Source organism: Chenopodium album, chromosome 21 (genome assembly GCF_948465745.1).
Source record: "Chenopodium album chromosome 21, dcCheAlbu1.1, whole genome shotgun sequence".
Lineage (NCBI taxonomy): Eukaryota > Viridiplantae > Streptophyta > Magnoliopsida > Caryophyllales > Amaranthaceae > Chenopodium > Chenopodium album.
Window position 1 is genome coordinate 32,839,975 of NC_137854.1, and position 19,825 is coordinate 32,859,799.

The 19,825-nt window shown below is 34.8% G+C and overlaps 3 protein-coding genes across 3 annotated transcripts; all 3 read left to right on the plus strand.

Annotated features, from left to right (window-relative positions):
- The first annotated feature begins 381 nt into the window (after nt 1-381).
- On the plus strand, nt 382-1,226 carry LOC145600671 (uncharacterized). Its single transcript, XM_081656554.1, has 4 exons — nt 382-475; nt 592-765; nt 889-970; nt 1,079-1,226. The coding sequence occupies exons 1-4, from the start codon at nt 382-384 to the stop codon at nt 1,224-1,226; spliced, it is 498 nt and encodes a 165-aa protein (XP_081512680.1).
- Nucleotides 1,227-6,454: 5,228 nt separating this feature from the next.
- Nucleotides 6,455-9,221, plus strand: LOC145601524 (hyperosmolality-gated Ca2+ permeable channel 4.1-like). Its single transcript, XM_081657557.1, has one exon. The coding sequence runs from the start codon at nt 6,677-6,679 to the stop codon at nt 9,077-9,079; it is 2,403 nt and encodes an 800-aa protein (XP_081513683.1). The 5' UTR covers nt 6,455-6,676; the 3' UTR covers nt 9,080-9,221.
- Nucleotides 9,222-9,968: 747 nt separating this feature from the next.
- Nucleotides 9,969-19,545, plus strand: LOC145600672 (uncharacterized). The gene is made up of 16 exons (XM_081656555.1): nt 9,969-10,123; nt 15,232-15,313; nt 15,439-15,560; nt 15,654-15,701; nt 16,713-16,826; nt 17,005-17,121; nt 17,223-17,358; nt 17,455-17,628; nt 17,729-17,887; nt 17,972-18,078; nt 18,156-18,246; nt 18,343-18,484; nt 18,606-18,765; nt 18,868-18,984; nt 19,066-19,192; nt 19,309-19,545. Exons 1-16 carry the CDS (start codon nt 9,969-9,971, stop codon nt 19,543-19,545), a joined length of 2,088 nt encoding a protein of 695 aa, XP_081512681.1.
- The last annotated feature ends 280 nt before the right edge of the window (nt 19,546-19,825 follow it).

Here is a 19,825-nt window from a genome sequence, read left to right on the forward strand (position 1 = left end):
TGGATGAGCTCGGAAGAAGGGAGGAGATGTATTGGAAACAAAGAAAGAGGCAAGATTGGTTGCAACATGGAGATAAAAATACTACTTTTTTCCATACGAAGATCAAGCAAAGAGCTGAATGGAACAAAATAAAAAAAAAATTCAAAGATAAGGCAGGGAATGAATTCGATGATGAAGAGAAAATCACGAAATTCTTTGTGAACTATTTTGAAGGACTTTTTGCTAGGAATAGCCAAATAGAGCCGAAACCTGTCATTGAGAAAGTGGAGAGAATTGTCTCTGATCGACAGTACAACAATTTGGCAGCCCCTTTTAATGCCGAGGAGGTTAGAACCGCCCTTTTTTCAGATGCATTCGACTAAGGCCCCGAACCCTAATGGTATGTACGCAATCTTTTTTCAAAAATTCTGGGATATTGTTGGTGTGGATGTTATTGAGAAAGTGTTAAACATTTTGAATAATGATGGTGACATAGGTTCTATTAATCAGACTCATATTTTACTAATTCTGAAAAAAAAAAAAGATTGTGAGTATCCTGTTGATTATAGTCCTATCAATTTGTGTAATGTATTATATATATTGTCACCAAAGTATTAGGTAATCGACTTAAGCTAGCATTACCTTTCATTATTCATGAGTCGCAAAGTGGGTTTGTTCTTGGGGGACTGATCACAGACAATGTCTTAATTGCGTATAAGTGTTTTCACTATCTTGGAAAGAAAAAGAAAGGGAAGAAGGGGTTTCTTGGGCTCAAACTTGATATGAGTAAGGCTTATGACAGGTTGAATGGGCATTCCTTGAAAAAATGATGATAAAATTGGGTCTGCCAATTTTATTTTGTTATGTTGATTATGAGATGTGTGAGCTGTACTGATTTTGATGTTCTAGTTAATGGGCAATCGTCGAGGAAATTTAAGCCGAATAGAGAGCTAAGGCAAGGTGATCCACTTTCACCGTTTCTCTTTATCATGTGCGCGGAGGGCCTCTCGACCCTTCTTAGAGATGCGAAGAAAAGAAATCTTAATCATGGTGTGAAAATAGGATGACATGCTAATCCTATTTCGCACCTCTTCTTTAGGAATGACAGTCTCCTGTTTGTTAGAGCGATGGAGAAAGAGGTTGACAATGTGTTGGGAATTCTTTCCACTTATGAGGTGGCTTTTGGTCAGAAATTGAATATAGACAAGTCAGAAGTGTCTTTTAGCCGAAACATTGAGCAAGAATGAAAGAACATGCTTCAGATGAAAAATATCTTGGTTTGCCGATTTACATTGGTACTTCCAAGAAACAGGTGTTCCATAAAATTTAGGATCATATTTGGAAAAAACTAAAGGGGTGGAAAGGTAACTTTCTATCACAAGTTGGTCGAGAAGTTTAACTCAAGTCAATTTCCCAGACAATCCCAACTTACAAAATGCAAGCAATGTTTTTCAATTTAGGTGAGCATTCTTGATGGGATTGAAAAATTGTGTCGTCAGTTCTTTTAGGGACAGAAAGGGGAAGAAAAGAAGCTATGTTGGGTTGCTTGGAACAAGCTTTACTTGCCGAAAAAGGAGGGGAGGTCTTGGGTTCCGTAATATGAGAAATTTCAATAAAGCTCTCCTTGGTAAGCAAGTGTGGCGTATCTTGACAAATGAAACATTCTTTGGTGGCCCGGGTCCTAAAAGGAAAATATTTTCCTCGGAGGCCAAAGTGATGTACTCAAATTCGATTTATACGTTGAGATCGATAATGGGAACTAGAGATGTCATTTGGAAGGGTGCTAGGAAGGTCGGGGTAATGGCTCTACGCTACATACCTGGAATGATCCATGGGTTCCAACTCTTCCTAATTTTAAGGTGTCCTTAAGTCCGGATGATAGTGAAAGTGTGCCTATGTTTGTTTGGGATTTATGGGTTAACAATTCATGGGACCTTGGTGCTCATAGTATGAATTTCTCCCCCCATGGAAGTGAATGAAATCTGTAATATTCTTGTACCTCTCTATGACAAAAATGATACTTAGGTGTGGCACCATATGAAAGATGGGTGTTACTCGGTGGGAAGCGCTTACAACTTGCTCACAATAGAGGATAAAAATGCTATAACAACTTCATCAAATGTTAGCTGTAATATTGAGTGGCCTGTAGTGTGGAATTCTGACATTCCTCCTAAGGTAAAAAACTTTGCTTGGAGAGCCATCATGGAAGCTGTGGCTGCTTGGCGGAGTTTACTTCAAAGAGGTATGAGCCTTGACCCCATTTGCCCGATGTGTAGTGTGGAAAATGAGTCTATTTTGCATATGCTCATGTTTTGTTCAGATGCAAAAAGAATTCGGTATCTCTCCTCTTTAAAGTTAGAGGTGGAAAAATATGATGGCTCGTCTTTAGGTGAGTGGTGTGGCTCTATTCGTTTGCACCATAAGGACCCTCATTAGTGTGTAGACATCCAAATGTGTCTCCCTAGAAACTAAATCCAGTGATGAATACCTTTCACGTCAATGATTATCGAACAAAGTGAAAGTGTGAAAAGTCTAGTGATGTGGTTGCTTTAATAAAATACTTTCTTCTGTTTTCGAAAATGTGCTATATTTATGAAAATAGCAGTTAAATTTAGGTTGGTCCATGATAAGGTTCCAATAATAGTGTAGTTGGATTGGGTTCGAAAAGAGCTTTCCAACGATATATTACAAGCCCAATTCCATGAATAATGAGGAAGTTAAATTATGGCCAAAATACTAAGTTAGGCCGGAAATGAGTTTTATTTATATACGACCCAATAATCTAGTAGAGGGTCCATTAATTATTATTCCTAAAATCATTAGAATTGACTTTAATCTTCTAGAAGGTTCTTTTAAATTCTAGTGGAATTAGGATTAATAATTATATCTTTAGAAAATAAAGAATTTTATTTAGAATGGAACATGTGTTTTAATGATAAAATCTTATTTTAATTATGATAAAATACGTTATTTAATTGTATTAGGAAAAGGATTTTCGTACAAAGCGCGTTTTATCTTTTAATCAGCGCGAAACGACAGCCATGGCACGCTGCGACAAGGCTGTCGCGCCGCGTGAATTATGTCGTTCCGCGCTAAACTCTGTCGTTCGCGACAAGAGTTTTTTTACTTTGAATCGAATTCGATCTTTTTTCTGATCGTTTTCGGACTAATTTTCTTATAAATAGGGTCCTAATTCCCGTTTTCAAATCACCCTTAATCACCAATTCTCTCTTTTCTCTCTCTTAAGCAATAGCTTATTCTTTCTCCCTCTTGCTTTCTAGTTAGCCTTTTTAAACACAATTCCGCATACACAACTTCTAGACAGACCTAGCCAAGTTCAAAGTTGTCTTCGCCCTCGACGTGAAAGAAAGAAGTACGAGGCATCAGAGTGAGTAATTTTATTACTCTATTCTTGTAGAAAAGCATGCTTAGATCTTCTAATTCCTAGTATCATGTTAGGATGTTCTGTATCTAGTATCATGTTTAGGGTGCTTCTTATTCTTTCTAATATCATGTTAGTATCATGTTAGAGATAAAGCTTTGATCTTTATTGTTTAGTGACATGCTAGGGTTTGTTATTAATCTAGTTAGTATCATGCCTAGGATCTTGCTAATAATATTATGCTTTGAGATTGAATGTTATTGTTATGATGAATTGTTGTGTCATTATTATTATGTTGCTTGATAAATCTTATTGTTATTGCTTGATCACGCCTTTTATGCAGGTTTAAAGGGAATTTGTACTAGAAATCACGCCTAATAAGATAATTAATAATTTGGTTTAGGCTAATATGATTTTAATTCAAGTGATCACCAATACTAGTTTTGTTTGTGCATTAATATTCAACCAACGTAGATTAAACAGACTTAGGATTCATCTAATGATTGTTTGTTAGTTAGAAAGCGCACATGAATATGAGAAGAATAAAGTAGAGGTCTATTTTAGGGCGGGTTCAATCTCTTTTAGGTTGAATTTGTACCTTCATCCCGGAATATCCAGTCATGGTTCCAGGCCACTATGGAGTTAGCGCTCTCATGGATCGTGAAGGGGTGTAACCTTCACCTTGTGAACGGTTACAAGCTCTTAAAACTTGTTGGCGACTCTTTTGCTCTAGTTTCCTTCCCTTTAATTTGGACACCACCATGCTTAAGTGTATGATCACAGTAGGGTTCAAATTTGGGATGCTTAAAATATTCCCTACATGGTGGAACATATTTTTTGCTATTTTGTGGGGGGATCTGGCTTCGTAGAAATGGCTGGTGTTTTGAGAAGCATAGGAGGGACTTGGCTGATGTTATTTAGAGAGCGTTGAGTATGGTAGGTGACTATGAACAAGCCCAGGAGGCTATAAGCTCAACTAGGGGTAATGTGCAGTAGCTGGAATCGAAGTGGAAGCCACTTGCTCTTGGCGTGATAAAGATTAACTCTGATGTAGCAGTTTTGGCAACAATATGTGGGTTTGGGTGACGTTTGCGGGATGTAGTGAGGGATGTGCTGGTGGCTGCCTGCCTTTGTCTCAAAGGGAAGTATGTTGTTGATGTGGCCAACACTCTTTGAGTATATCCTTGGATTCGGGTTTTAGGACTGTTTGCTTGGAGACCGATTGTCTCAAGGTTTATAGCCAGGTCATTTGTTAAAGGGTTGTGCTCTCCCTACTGTCTTTGGCATGGTGATTAATGACATTATCTAACTTGCTCGTGGCTGCCTTTCGTGCTCTTTTTCTTTTGTCAAGCGAAGTGGTAATGACATTGCTCATGCTTTAGCGAAACTTAGTTCTTCTTTAGTTGATCTTAGAGTTTGGATGGAGGAGGTTCCTAATGATATTTTGCACATTGTAATGGCTGATTTAGCCTCTTCTATTGAGTAATAATAAATGTGCTAGTTTCTCGTAAAAAAAAAAAACCTTGTGTGGTACGGGACCTAAACTAGTTTTGTATAATTGCTTTAGGGGTGACACAAACTTGGTTTAAAACCGAACCAAATCGAAAACCAAACCGAATAAGAAATTTGATTCGGTTTTTTTCGGAAGTGGTTCGGTTTCGGGTTTTTTTATTAAAAAAAAATTTCGGTTTGCAAAGATGAAAAACCGAAATTTCGGTTTCGGTTTGCAAAAATGAAAAACCGAACAAAATCGAACCACACCGAAATATAAGCCCAAACTAAAACCCTAGCCCAACATATTTTTACCCTTAGTATATATAGGAAAAAACCCTAATCCGCCCTCTCCTCTTCTCTGAGTTCCCCCTCTCTCTCCTCTTCTTCGTCTCACTCTCTCTCCTCTTCTCAGTCTCACTCTCTCTCCTTTCGTCTTCATCTCTTCTTTCTACCGCCCTTTCTCCACTTTCACTCCCATCTCCTCTTTTCCCCACCAGCCCGCATCACCATCAACTAAGGTTTCGAGGATTTTCGAACTCCATAAGGGCATAAACTAAGGTTTTTCATTTCGTACAACATCAATTAAAAGGGTTTTCATGTCAAATTCGACCATGAAAACTCTAGGGTCGAATTTCACCTTTAAAACCCAAAATCGACACTTTTTGGTGGAATGTGAGGACGTGAGGTATGTTCTCTTTTTATTTCGTTTAATTTGGTTTAAGTTTTGTTTTTCCACATTATTTTTATGGTGGTTTGTGATTGAATTGTGATTTGTGGTGGGTGCCGAATTAAGGATCTAGGTTAAGGGTGTGGTTTTGTTTGGTTCGGTGTTGATTGGTGTGGTTTGGTTCGGTTTTTTTTGCTAAATTTGATGTTTATTTTCCTGGATAGGAAAATTCGATGAGGTTTGGTTTTTTTAGAAAATCGAAATTTAGGTGGTTTGGTTTGGTTCGGTTTCAAAATTAAAGTGGTGCGGTGTGGTTTACAAAATCTCGAAACCGAAATATGGTGGTTCGGTTTCGGTTTGGGCAAAAAACCAAACCGAAAACCGAACTTTCACCCCTAAATTACTTGACTGAGCAATAAGCACCGTTGCTACTTGTATTTGAGAAGGGCTTTATCGGGTCAAAACCTCTCATAAGTCGGAATCCCCACTCAAGCGTTTAGTGGTGTTTGATATCACAACCTCATAGTTAACAGATGCAAACCTTATCACTAAACCAAAGTGCTATCGGCTTATCGAGAATGTTTGAGTAATTGAGTTTGCTTTAGACATGCTAATCTGCTATGCACTCGTACTTTGTAAGGAAAACTTTTGTATACACCCGGTTTTCAGTAATTTACTGTACATCGGGTACACTTTTGTCAGATTTAGTGTCACTTTTGTCAAATTTAGTGTCACTTTTGTCAAATTTATCAATGAAACATAAATAACTCATATATATCAGGGTAACTTTTATACGTTTTAGTGTAACTTTTGCGTATTTTATTGTCACTTTATAACGGATGTTCAGTAATTTGTAATTACTCGTATAATCGTGGGTAAAGGTAAGCCTGCAGTTAGATTAGATTAAAAACATATTTGTTTGCATCCTTTCCTCATCTAGCATCTCTCTCTAACTCTCCCATCTTCTTCCCTCTAATTCAATCAAAATTCCCAAACCCCTAATTTCTCTCTCCTAAATCCCCAATTCTACTACTTCAATTTCAATCAATCTAATGATTCCCTCTTTTCTTCTTCCCCAATTCAAACCCTAATTCCTTTTCCACACTCTCTCCTCCCCCAATTCCCCATTCTTGGGAGGAGAGAACCTTTCAACAATGGCGGAAATCTCACCCTCTTTACCTCCTCCATCCTTCGACGACTTCACATGGTACGGCAACATCCAGTACCTTCTCAACATCTCTGCAATCGGAGCTCTTTCATGTCTCTGCATCTTCCTTCTTGTTAAGCTTCGCAGCGATCACCGCCGTATTCCCGGCCCTTTCTCTCTCCTATCGAAGCTCCTCGCTGTTTGGCACGCCACTGCGCGCGAGATCGCGCTCCATTGTGGCGCTGATGCATCGCAATTCCTCGTCATCGAAGGCGGTACCTTTGCCACCCTCTCTGCTACTTCTATTGTTGCTTTGTTTGCGATTTTGCTCAATATCTATGCAGGGAATGCGGCGATGGATGATGTTTTCTCGAAAACGACGATTACCCATATCGCGAAAGGTTCGTTTCCTTTGTGGGTTCATTTTGTTTTCATGGTTTGTATTGTGTATTTGGTGCATAGAGGTGTTTTTAAGATTGAGGAATGGTTGAAATTCACTAGGTTTAGAGATAGTTATGGAAATCCTAGTGACCCGAGTGCGATTTCGAGTGCGATTTTTACTATTATGGTGCAGGGTGTGCCTAAGAGTTTGGCTACTGATAAGACTCCCTTTGAGGAGTATTTTCAGTTTAAGTATCCTGGGAAGATTTATAGGGTGATTGTTCCTATGGATTTGTCTAATTTGGATGATTTGGTGGAGGATTTGGTTAGGGTTAGGGATGATATTTCGAAGTTGGTGGCAAAGATGGATGCTCGTTTCGTGTATGGTGAGGACGAAGAGGAGGGTGAGTATATGGGATATTATGAGGGAGGGGATGGTGTTTGGGGGAAGGTGAAAGGGGTGTGGGGGGAGGTGTGTGATAGATTGGGTTGGACCGATGAGAAGAGGTTGAGGAGGTTGCAGGAGTTGAGAGCTGATCTCGAGATTCAGGTGGCTGCGTATAAGGAAGGCGCAGGACCAGGAGCAGGGGTTGCTTTTGTGGTTTTCAAGGATGTGTATACTGCAAACAAGGCAGTTCAGGATTTTGGGACGGAAAAGCGAATGAGGATTGGGAGGTTCTTTTCGCTAACTGAGTTGCAGCTGCAAAGAAGTCAGTGGAGAGTGGAACGAGCTCCTTTGGCAACTGATATTTATTGGCGTCATTTAGGTTCAACCAAGGTATCATTGAAATTACGGAGGGTTATTGTCAACACCCTTTTATTATTGTTGCTCTTGTTCTTCAGCTCCCCTCTTGCTGTGATATCTGCTTTGCAGAGGGCAGGAAGGATTATCAATGCAGAAGCCATGGATAATGCTGAATCATGGTTATCTTGGCTGCAAAGCTCAAGTTGGATTGCAGCAATATTTCTTCAGTTCTTGCCTAATGTGCTTGTGTTTGTGAGCATGTATATACTAATCCCAGCAGCTTTGTCCTATCTCTCCAAGTTTGAAAAGCACCTTACAGTTTCGGGGGAACAAAGGGCAGCACTGATCAAAATGGTTTGCTTCTTTTTGGTAAATCTTATAGTTTTAAGGGGTTTGGTTGAATCTTCTCTCGAGAGCACAATCCTGAGTATGGGCCGATGTTATTTGGATGGGGAAGATTGCAAGAGGATTGAGCAGTATATGAGTGCTTCCTTTTTGGCTAAATCATGCCTTTCGTCGCTTGCATTTCTGATTACTTGCACTTTCCTGGGTATATCTGTTGATTTACTTACGCCAATTCCATGGATAAAGAGGAATCTGCAGAAGTTTCGTAAGAATGACATGCTTCAACTAGTACCTGAACACACTGAAGACTATCCACTAGAATCTGATGTAATTGATACCCTTCGCAGACCTTTGATCCCAGAAGAAGAATTTGAGCCTGCGGTTAGAAATGGTGGAAGGCTGAATGTGATTGATTTACAGGGACATGATCTCTCTGTCTATCCAGTTAGCGGAGCTTCACCCATGCCTAAGCAAAACTTCGATTTTGCTCTGTATTATGCTTTTAACCTCACCATATTTGCCCTTACAATGATCTACTCCTCATTTGCTCCTCTTGTGGTTCCAGTTGGTGCTATTTACTTTGGTTACAGGTACATGGTCGATAAGTACAACTTCTTATTTGTTTACCGAGTTCGGGGTTTTCCTGCTGGTAACGATGGAAAACTGATGGATACAGTATTATCAGTCATGCGCTTCTGTGTAGATCTTTATCTGATCTCTATGCTCATCTTCTTTTCAATCCATGGGGACTTGATGAAGCTACAAGCAATATTCACTCTGGGTGTGTTGGTGATGTATAAACTGTTACCATCAGTAAGTGATGGCTTTCAGCCTGCTATCTTACAAGATGTGCAGACTGTTGATCGTGTTTTGGAAGGGCCGATTGATTATGAGGTGTTCTCACAACCTAGGTTTAATTGGGATACAATTTATAGTTGATACGAGGTTTCTACACTTGCAGATTGAATTCCTCTTGTTCATAATGTATAAATCTGTCATGGGTTTGCAAGTGAGTACACGGTTACTACTTTTTTGGTTCATGTACATAACTCTTATTGCTTATTCAGATATATTCTTTTTACTTCAGTGATTCTGTCGTGCATACATTTCTTTGTTTTCTGTATCTGCTTTCGGTCATTTGTCCCCTTTAGAATTCCACATGCACCAAAAAAAAAAAAAAAGTTTTAGGAGAGAAGATTCTCCCCTGTCAAGTGGATTGAAAGAAAGAAAAACACCCCATATGTTAAACTCCACCCATAAGGCAGTAACTAGATTGTCCAGTTACTAGAGAGAATCTCGGTCTTTTCACTAATTCCGAAATGCATTGGATCTGTTTTGGGTAATCTATTCAATTATACAGGGATTGCAAAGCCACTCATGTGAAATATGAAGAAACTGGCTGTCAAATGATTTTTTTTCCTGTAATCTAAGGTGGCTGAGACATTAAAACTGCGAATTTGTTCATGAGATTCATGTGCAGATATTTCAAAGTGTAAAAAAGAAAATGAATAGAAGAGAAAAGAAAACAGAAGTTTCCTACTATAAATGAGGATTTGGTCAATGCTTCTCCCTAAATCCACTCTCAACCAAGCAAAACATTCTACTCTTGTTGCTTAAAGAGACCATTATGGCCCAGCTCCTACTAATTCCGTACTTAAAACGCATAATTATCTCTCTAAAATGTGGCTAATTTTAAACTTTAACACTCCTGTTTATATATGCCACATGAATGTCTTATGATTAAAGGAGTTAAGTGACATATAAAGTATCACCACGACGTTTTCGAGCTTCTTGAGGTGTGTTAAATTTTCAGAGGAGATCAAAGAGAATGAGAGGTAAAGTTACGAAGAACAGTCTAAGGGATTCAATTGATTCAGAGCAGTCCAATGGTGGAAGCAAGAACCGGCCTGTTTGTCCGAAGCCACGTCGCCCTGTTACCGCCATCCCTGAAGTTCTCAAGCCTCCTAGATGCACCAAGAACAGGTTTATATCTATAATTCTCTATGTTTCGTTTGTTTGTTTACGTAAGATGCCCTATTCACGTCAAAATAAGATTTCTCATCCAAGTTTAGAATAAGTTTGTTATGAGGATTTCTCACATATGTTTTAAAATACGGATTCATTGCCGGATGTTCTTGAATGATTTACATTTCATTTTGTGATCATGAAGTATATTATTAGTGGTTCGAAAATGTTACATAATATGATGATTGTAAGTTTCCGTTTGCTTTAACGATTGCTTTACAAATGATTTGGAACCTAAGCTTTCTAAAAATACAACTATTCTATAAATCCTATACAAATAACCTAAAAGAGTAATTAACCTTTTATGGCTTAGAAGCTCTATCCGAAACTTTAATTAAGGGCATTAAGGGGGTGATTAGAATTAAGGATTCTCAATTAAAAAAAAAAAAAAAAAAAAAAAAAAAAAAAAAAAAAAAAAAAAAAAAAAAAAAAAACTATTTTTATTTGTCGGAAGATATTGTAGATAAAAAAAAAAAAAAAAAAAACCCTTCAATTTTTAAAAGTTATCTATTTACTTAGTGCTGTCAAATTTCAAACCGAAACCGTTTAACTGTCCGAATTGAACCAACCCAAATGAGAACCGAACCGATTAAAAACCGTTATTTTGAAATCAAAAACCGACCCGAACCGTGTGTGAATGAACCCGTAACCGAACCGAACCAATCCGAATAACGTTACACCGTATAAGAACCGAACCCGTTAATGAACCGAACCAGTTCTAAACCAAACTAAAATCAAAACGAACCGAAAAAGAGCCGAACTGTTTCTAACCCGAAAACCGTGTGAACCGGGATAAAAATCGTTTACACCGAACCCTTAACAACCCGCAACCCGTTTGCACCGAACTGTATATATACCGAACCGTTTATAAACCGAACCGCTTGCAAATCGAATTGTTTATGAACCGGATAACTTATAAACGAATCGGCTACAAACTGCTTACTATAAAGAGAATATTAAAATCAAGTAAAAAGGTGTTTTAAATGAAATTTAATTTTGCACACATGTTTACTACCGATCGAGCATTAAAGAACCGAACTAGTTATAAAGTGAACCGAAAAAGAACCGAACTAGTTATAAAATAAACCGAAAAAGAATTGAACCAGTTATAAACTGAACCGAAAAGAACTAGTTATAAACTGAATCGAAAAAGAACCGAACTGTTTCTAACCCGAAACCGTTCCCAACCCGAAACTGTTTGAACCGGGATAAAAACCGTTTACACCGAACCATTAATAAACTGCAACCCGTCTGCACCGAACCGTTTACAACCAAAATTGTTTACAACCCAAACCGAATTAAAACCGTTCAAGAATAAACCGAAACCGAATCAAACCAATAACTATTTAAACCGAACTGAAACCGACCCGCGAAACACTTAAACCGATTTCAAACCGACTCGATTTAAACCGATTTCAAACCGAACCAAACCCAAACTGTCAAAACTTTGACAGTGCTATATTTACTACTATACCATAGTTCTCAAGTCCAAATATAATTGTGCTTTCATAATTGTCAATCTGTTTTGTTTAAAAACAAAATGTTACTTTTCTCACCCAAAAAAAGGGTAAAAGTTTCTTAGTTCTTATATATGTTGCGTTTTAGGCAAACAAATCAGTCAAATAGTGATGGAAGGAACGCAATTTTGAGCTTGCTAGACGAAAAGGTTAGGGACTAATGACTATTATCAAGTAATTAAAATTCTTAATAAATTAGTATAATCTATAAATCATATCATAGCATGTTTAATTATATTTTTGCAGAGATTAAATGAAGGATATGCATCTACTTGTGGTGGTTGTTCTCCATCCTATTCCGGATCTCCACCAGGAAGAACGGGTAGCCCGATTATCCATGATGTACAGTTCATCCATCAAATGGAGCTTTTCTCTCCTTTGTACAAAGCTCTCTGAAAAACAAAGTCAGATTCAACTCTCTTGCCTCACCAAATCGAACGGCATTTACAACATGATTTTGTCAGGGTAAATAATTGTTTAAAAACTAGTAAACTACAGATAGTCACACCCAAAAGTGGTACGTGTAGATGTGATTTGATCTCACATTCTAAGTATTACACTCTAAAGTTAATACTCGGCAAGGTAAATGGTAAATAATTAGTATAACAAGAAACTACTGAAATCTTGTAGTTTTATGATGAAGCCAATTTTTTATGTATGTATATACAAAGTATATAATAAGGTTAATAAACTCTTTTTAGATTGTGCATGTGTTTTTATGTGTATAGTACAAGAAATATCTAGTAATTTTTGCAATGTGTTGCAAATTGCAATTTATAACATAGCACAACCAATACTGAGGATCATGTCGATCAAGAATTAATCCGGCAATAAACAACTTGAACAACAAATTGGATAAACTTTGAGATGGGAAACCTAGGCCCTGCTTGACCTGTGCATTGAGTGAACTGAAACTGAACTTATTTTTACTGAAGAGAACAGGGCCTTTGACCCACAAATAAGGCTTTGGAGCTTACATACTAAAACCAATTGGCAATAGTAGGAGTTCCTTCTCTACCTTATAAAGTGGAACCACCTCTCCTCTTTTTCCAATGTGGGACACTCACAAGTGATACACATTGGGTTCCAATATAGCTCTTTCAAACAAACTCCATCATCGTAAAGATCTAAAACCAGGATGTTAAAAATCGTATCATTGACAACACCAAAAAAACTGAACATCAAATCAGAAATACAACTTAAAGGGAATTGAATCAAAGTTGCAATATAATGATCACTGCATATCAGAATTATGAATAGAATATTTAGACCATTATTAAATCAAATTTATACAATTCACAAGTATCAAAGTTATGAGTAGAATATTTAGAGTAATTTTGAAAATAAGGCAGATTTTGACGAGCACAAACATGAGCATAATCAAATTTTTTGTGTTCTTTTTTTTTTTTTTTTTTTTTTTGAGAGAAATTATTTCGGCTTTTTAGAATAATTAATGGAGGAAAATAATGAAATCATGAGCAAAAGAAAAAATAAAAATAAAAATAAAAATAAAATAATGTTTGACCAATTAATCTAAGATAAAACTTTGAAGACAATAATGGTTAGGACTTTCCAAAATTACCCATTATTTCCTATTTCGTCTTACTTTAGCTCCACAATACCGATTAGATAGATTTCTTGCCTCAATATTTTACACGAGTAGAAATATATATAAAGATATCCTAATTAACGCCTACTTAATCATTAACACAAATTAAAGAGATAAAATTATTATAAATTTCATAAACTAAAGTGGTTTTCTATTAGGATTGGAAAACACTCTAATGCGAATTTGGTTATACGAGTAGTATAAATATCTAATACAAAGTATGTAGGCGTTATTAATTAACATACATAACAATTCAAGAAACACAATTTACACAAGTATTTATACATCTAGTCTTTTATACTTTAGTCATCACTAGCCTTTTCTTCAACGTAAACACCTTTGAGGTACGTGCAATATTGTTGATTTTTTTTTTTTTCCCTTGACATTGTTCATATCTTTTAACTTAAAATATGAAGATCATGTTCCTCAAACAAAAAAAAAAAAAAAAAAAAAATCATAACTTTTATGAAAATAGTTAAGAACATTCTCTATGATATACTTTGTATAATACACAGATGAAAGTTTTTTATGACCATTGATCAATAAATAAGAGTTTTTTATTTGAATTTTATTTTTGATATTTAAGGAATTTCAAATAAGACGGACAAATTTTGTTTTATACCAAAAAAAATTTATAATCACCAAAAATAGTGCTAGAAAATATGCGTATAAACATGGTAATTGTGGTGAATGTCTTGATTATTAGCATTGTCAAGTTGTAGAATATGAAGTATGAACTCATCTCTATAAAAAAAAATTCATATTAGAGTATGGATTATTAAGTTATTAGCAACCCTATTTCAAGAAATAAAAGATAATTTCACTTAGGGTTCCTCATGCATGTACAATACCTAGAAATTTGGACAGTTAAATCTAACTAAAAAATCACTCGATAACTAAATCCAGCTTAAATAGTAGTTAGCAATTAAATTAAAAATACTCTAAAATCTTAAGATAAAATTTCAAGCGTCCTAAGTTGTGTAACTATATACGAAGTAAAGGATTATTTGGCTGCATACCTCGTACACTTTTTATTTTTTCTTATCTGTAGTTGATACAATTAATTGTAAGATAACTAAGATCATATTATAGCAAAATTCTTAAGGTAAAACCCTTACATGTTTTCATGCTTGAATAGAAGCTCTTTAAAGAGGAAAAAAAAAAACAATTAGACTAAAAAATATATACTTTTTTTAAACTACAGAATTTAGCCCTAGAGGCGAAGATTTTAAAAGTAAAATCTTACAATTTTGATTTTTTTCTTTGTTGGTAAATAAATTTAAATCCTTTTATATTCATTTTATTTTCTTTCTTTTCTTTACAATTTATGCGTATTACGTAATTGCTGAGCGTTGATAAAATTATGTACAAAATTTGAGCTTTACACAACATATTAAAAAATGAAGTTTTTACTGGTTTTTATTCGTTAGTAACTTTTAAATTTTTTTTTGGTATATCAGAATTTTAATTTGTAATGGAGCTTCGAAAGAATACGACCATCTTTTTCATATTTCTTATAATGGTGCTTGGAAATGGCAATGCAAGAACACTTCGGTACGTTACTTTGTTTAATTTCATGATGATAATAATTGTCACTGCAAAATTGTTTTTATATATAATGAATTTGTCTAAATATCCGTTTCTTTTTCTTAATTGTGACTGCAAAATTGTTTATATATATAATTGATTTGTCTAAATGTCTGTTTATTTTTACTTTTATTAATAAAAAAATCAATGTAAACATTTAATGAAAACAATAAATATTTTATTATTTATTAATTAAAAAAGTAATATTTCATTTGAAACCCGTACGGAAAAATGGAGAATATATACCGGAACTCGTGGCAAGCCTGAATATCTATTGAAAAAAAATATTCTCTACATAATTTTACCTATATTATTCTACCTCTTTAATACTTCTTTCTTATTATCTAATGCAGTGACATGCCAAAGAAACTCAATGATAACGGGGGAGCAAAAGACGTTGCCAAACCCGTTACATTAAGCATCAATCAACAATATGTACGTCCTAATATCTTTTCTTTTTTTCGTGTTTGGTAATGTATTAGTTATCTTATTTAAAAAATAAGTATTAAATAATTTATTAAATTAATCTGTATTCTAATTTAATATTGTTATTGATTTAGGCTGTTATGGATAACGGAATTGTAGAAGTAACTCTAACAATTCCAGAAGGCCACGTGGCTGGAATTCAGTACGGTGGAATAAAAAATGTACTAGATTCCAGTCGCAAAGTAAACAGTAGAGGGTGAGTTTAATTTTTCGCAAATAATCTTCAATAATATTGAAACTTCATAATTTTCATATTTTTAATTATATTGGAATTTGATATACATTTCAGGTATTGGGATATTTTTTGGACAATGAAACACATCAACGGAGAGGATTGGTATATATGCTTAACTATATTAATAATGGATTGATTTATTATTTTCACAATAATAAATATTTTTTTTTTCATTTATGCAAAATCACAATTTTGAAATATTATATTTTTTGAAATGAAATACAATTGTTGAGTACGCACAAAAATGAAGTTAATGATGTAGAGATTGAATAGGGTAAATAAAGAGAATTAAAGTCAAGATAAATGGTAGAAAGAAAATGGACACAAGATACGGACGAGCACTTGAAAAAGTATTACAAAATAAGAATAATGAAGTAGAGAAGGTAGATAATTTACAAGGAGGGTAGATAGAGAGGAAACTTGTGTATAGATATGACTTCTTGTGTGTATGCCTTGGTTGAATGCCCATGATCTATATTTATGGGTGAAGATGGAGCTTGGAAGAAATGGCCGGAAAATTCCAAAGATTTCTTCATCATACATGTAGTTATAATATTCTAGAATGCTCACAAGCCATATTTCTAATTGCTTCCAATGTCAAGATTTCTTTAGAACATTTAAGTAGATAATTTTAGAGAAAACATAAACAAGTACTAACCTTGTTTGATTTTTCGGAAATTTTTAGAACATGCACAAATACTCCATCAAATAATTTTTAGTACCAAAAAAAAAAAAAAAAACCAACGTAGGAGCTCTTTCATACAAGCATTATATTGATATGTTATTCCCTCCATTCCATGATTTATTTTTACGCACATTTCATGATTTTTCGAATTTTGAATATTAAATTTTCTATATATGTATTCATCATTGATAAAATAATTACAGAAAAAATTATTTTGAGTAACCAAAACCAAACATATTTTACATATTATTATTCAAATTTCATATTAAATTGAAAAATGTAATTAAAAAAAGTTGATTAAATAGGTTAGAAAGTCAAAACAATGCATGTATTATACAACGAAGGTATGGAGTAGTGTACATGTATGATCTGCTTAGCTATAACAAAAGAATTACAAATCAAATTCTCATAATTATTTGATGATGCAGGTTACATATGGAAAATTTCAAAGTAATAACACAAGATGACGATAAAGTAGAACTTTCGTTTTCAACACAATGGAATGGAGGTCAAAATTCAATTCCAATCAATATAGACAAGAGGTATACAGATTAATGCTTAAAAACAAGAAAAAAGAAAATTGTTTGTTTTTGGTTTCCTAATTTTCAACTTTTAAACTTATCAAATGTGTAACCGATAACTAAGAACTACTCTATGTGGTTTCCAAAAATCGACAGAGGATTAGCAATACTAATTATGTGTAATGTTCGGATGTTGTAGATTTGTAATGCTTCGAGGGTCTTCCGGCTTATACAATTATGTCGTCTTAGATCATGATCAAAGTTTTCCCGCTACAAAACTTTCTCAAATAAGAGTAGCCTACAAACTTCCAAACAAGTATGTAAGAAGATTAAATTAATTTTATTTTCTTAAATCACTAATTTGAACAAGTAATTTGTTGCATTCTCCCTAATCACAATTATATTTTTTGGTTATAGGTTCAATTACATGGTTATTTCAGACGACATACAAAAATTCATGCCAATGGAACAAGATTACAACAATGGTCAACCTCTTGCTTACAGAGAAGCCATTATGTGGACAAATAGTTCTGATCCAACGTCGAAAACTGCGGTACATATATATTGTTGTTGGTATATACGTACAATATACATATTTTTCTATGATTTTGAGAATTATGGTTAATTAATATCTTATCTAATTAATCAGGTCGAGGACAAATATCAGTACTCACAAGACATGAAAGATCAACAAGTACATGGATGGATATCTTCTGGTGAATTCCCGGTTGGATTTTGGCTCGTCAAAGCGAGTACTGAGTTTTATTCAGCTGGTCCTTTCAAGCAAGAGCTTACTTCTCATATGGGTCCAATTAGCCTTATTGTATGTATACAAATCTTTCTACATACTAACGAAAAAAAAATACAAAGTTTATGATCTTATTAACTTGTTGAGTTATTAACTAATTGTTGATTATTTTCAGGACTTTTTCAGTGGACATTATGCCGGTCAAAATTTCCTACTATCAGTTCAGGATGGAGAACGTTGGCAAAAGGTTATCGGCCCTTATTTTGTTTACTTAAACAAAGCATCTACCTCGAATGATCCTTATGCACAACTTTGGAGCGATGCAAAACAACAGGTGATCTAAAAAGTTCCTTACACTTTATAATTCGCATTTATTAGTAATTTATAGAAAAATTTCCTAACAAATTATATGCATCAGTTGCAAAAAGAAATTGAGAAATGGCCCTATGACTTTCCATCATCCGATATTTATGCAAAAGCTAATCAACGAGGATCTGTTGGAGGTCAATTGCTCATTCGTGATAGGTATGTAATGTTTTTGTTGTCACTTTTTTTAAGAAAACATACTTCATAAGCTAACTTATCATCATTTGTGGTTGTAGATATTTGAGTAATGAATTGATACCTGCAAGTTCTGCTTGGGTGGGACTAGCCGCACCTGGTGAAGAGGGTTCTTGGCAAACGGAAACAAAGGTGAGAAAAATCGAAACACTATTGTCCTTTACGGTGTAACCTGTATAGTACTCTTTTTTCCATTTAGTAAACTTCTTTTGGATGATAACATAACAGGGCTATCAGTTTTGGACTAAGGCGGATAATGATGGAAATTTTATTATTAAAGGAGTTCATGAAGGGGAATATAGTCTTTTTGCATGGGTTCCTGGTTTCTTAGGAGAATATAAACATAATTCAAACATTTTAGTTCATCCAGGTTCGATTTCTTCCTACACTAAATCTGTATTTGTAATACTATTTGTATGATCAAAACTTAATAAGTTCATAAGAAAACTACAACAGAATGTTTATGATTAATTTGTTATGTTAATGTATAGGCGAACAAATCAATATGAACGAGATTGTGTATGAGCCACCACGAAATGGACCTACACTTTGGGAGATAGGGATACCTGATCGTACAGCAGCAGAATTTTTTGTGCCTGATCCAAGTCCTGAATACATTAATCCTGCTCTCCTCACCAATGAGAAGAATAAGTATAACACCTTCTAGTAATATTATTGATACTATATATCATGTTTGATACTCGTATAAAATAGTTGTACTAACTCTAAAATCTGAAATTTATACAATAACAGGTATAGACAATATGGTTTATGGGACAGATACACCGATCTATACCGCGACAATGATTTAGTTTACACGGTTGGTGTTAGCAATTATACAAAAGATTGGTTCTTTGCTCATGTACCAAGGTAATAATCCTCTACTTTTGTACGTTAATGTTTAAGGAATTTTACGAGTGTGATAATCTTGATTCATATATTACAATGCAGGCGAACAGAGAATAAAGATTTACAACCAGCAACATGGCAGATTCAATTCCCATTTAACAATGTTAACCCTTACGGAATTTATACATTAAGAATATCATTAGCATCTGCAAGTGCTGCTCAACTTCGAGTAAGTATGCTGTCAGTTTGACAGTCCTCAGACTTATACAAGTAAAATAAATTAAGGAATGAATTATATTTTCTATGGAATGTTTTGTTTGATGTTGTGATCATATAATTTTGCAGGTTCGATTCAATGCTAATCCAACATCCAGACCACACTTTACAACACGAAAGATAGGACTTGATAACGCGATTGCAAGGCATGGAATTCACGGCTTGTATTGGCAATTCAGCTTTGATGTATCAGGCACATTGCTTCAGAATGGAATGAACAGTCTCTACCTCACCCAATCGATTGCTAGTAGTCCTTTCTGTGGTGTAATGTATGATTATTTACGTTTAGAGGGTCCTAGTTCTTAGTCTAAGTACGAGGTTTAGCGTGTAAATAACGTTGATCTGTTTTCACAGAGCCATCATTTTTTGAACTCCTTCGTATAATGAAAATTATATACTCGATCTTATACGCAATTGATTTATCTCTTGTTTATTTTTGCAAATTCGCTCATGGGAATGTAGCAATTATGATTTTCTACCGTTGTCATGTACTTCAAAACTGAATCCAGAAAACTATCTCTAGGAAACATATATGATTTTCAGAAATTTGGACAAAAAAAAAAAAAAACTGTAAACATGAAAGTCA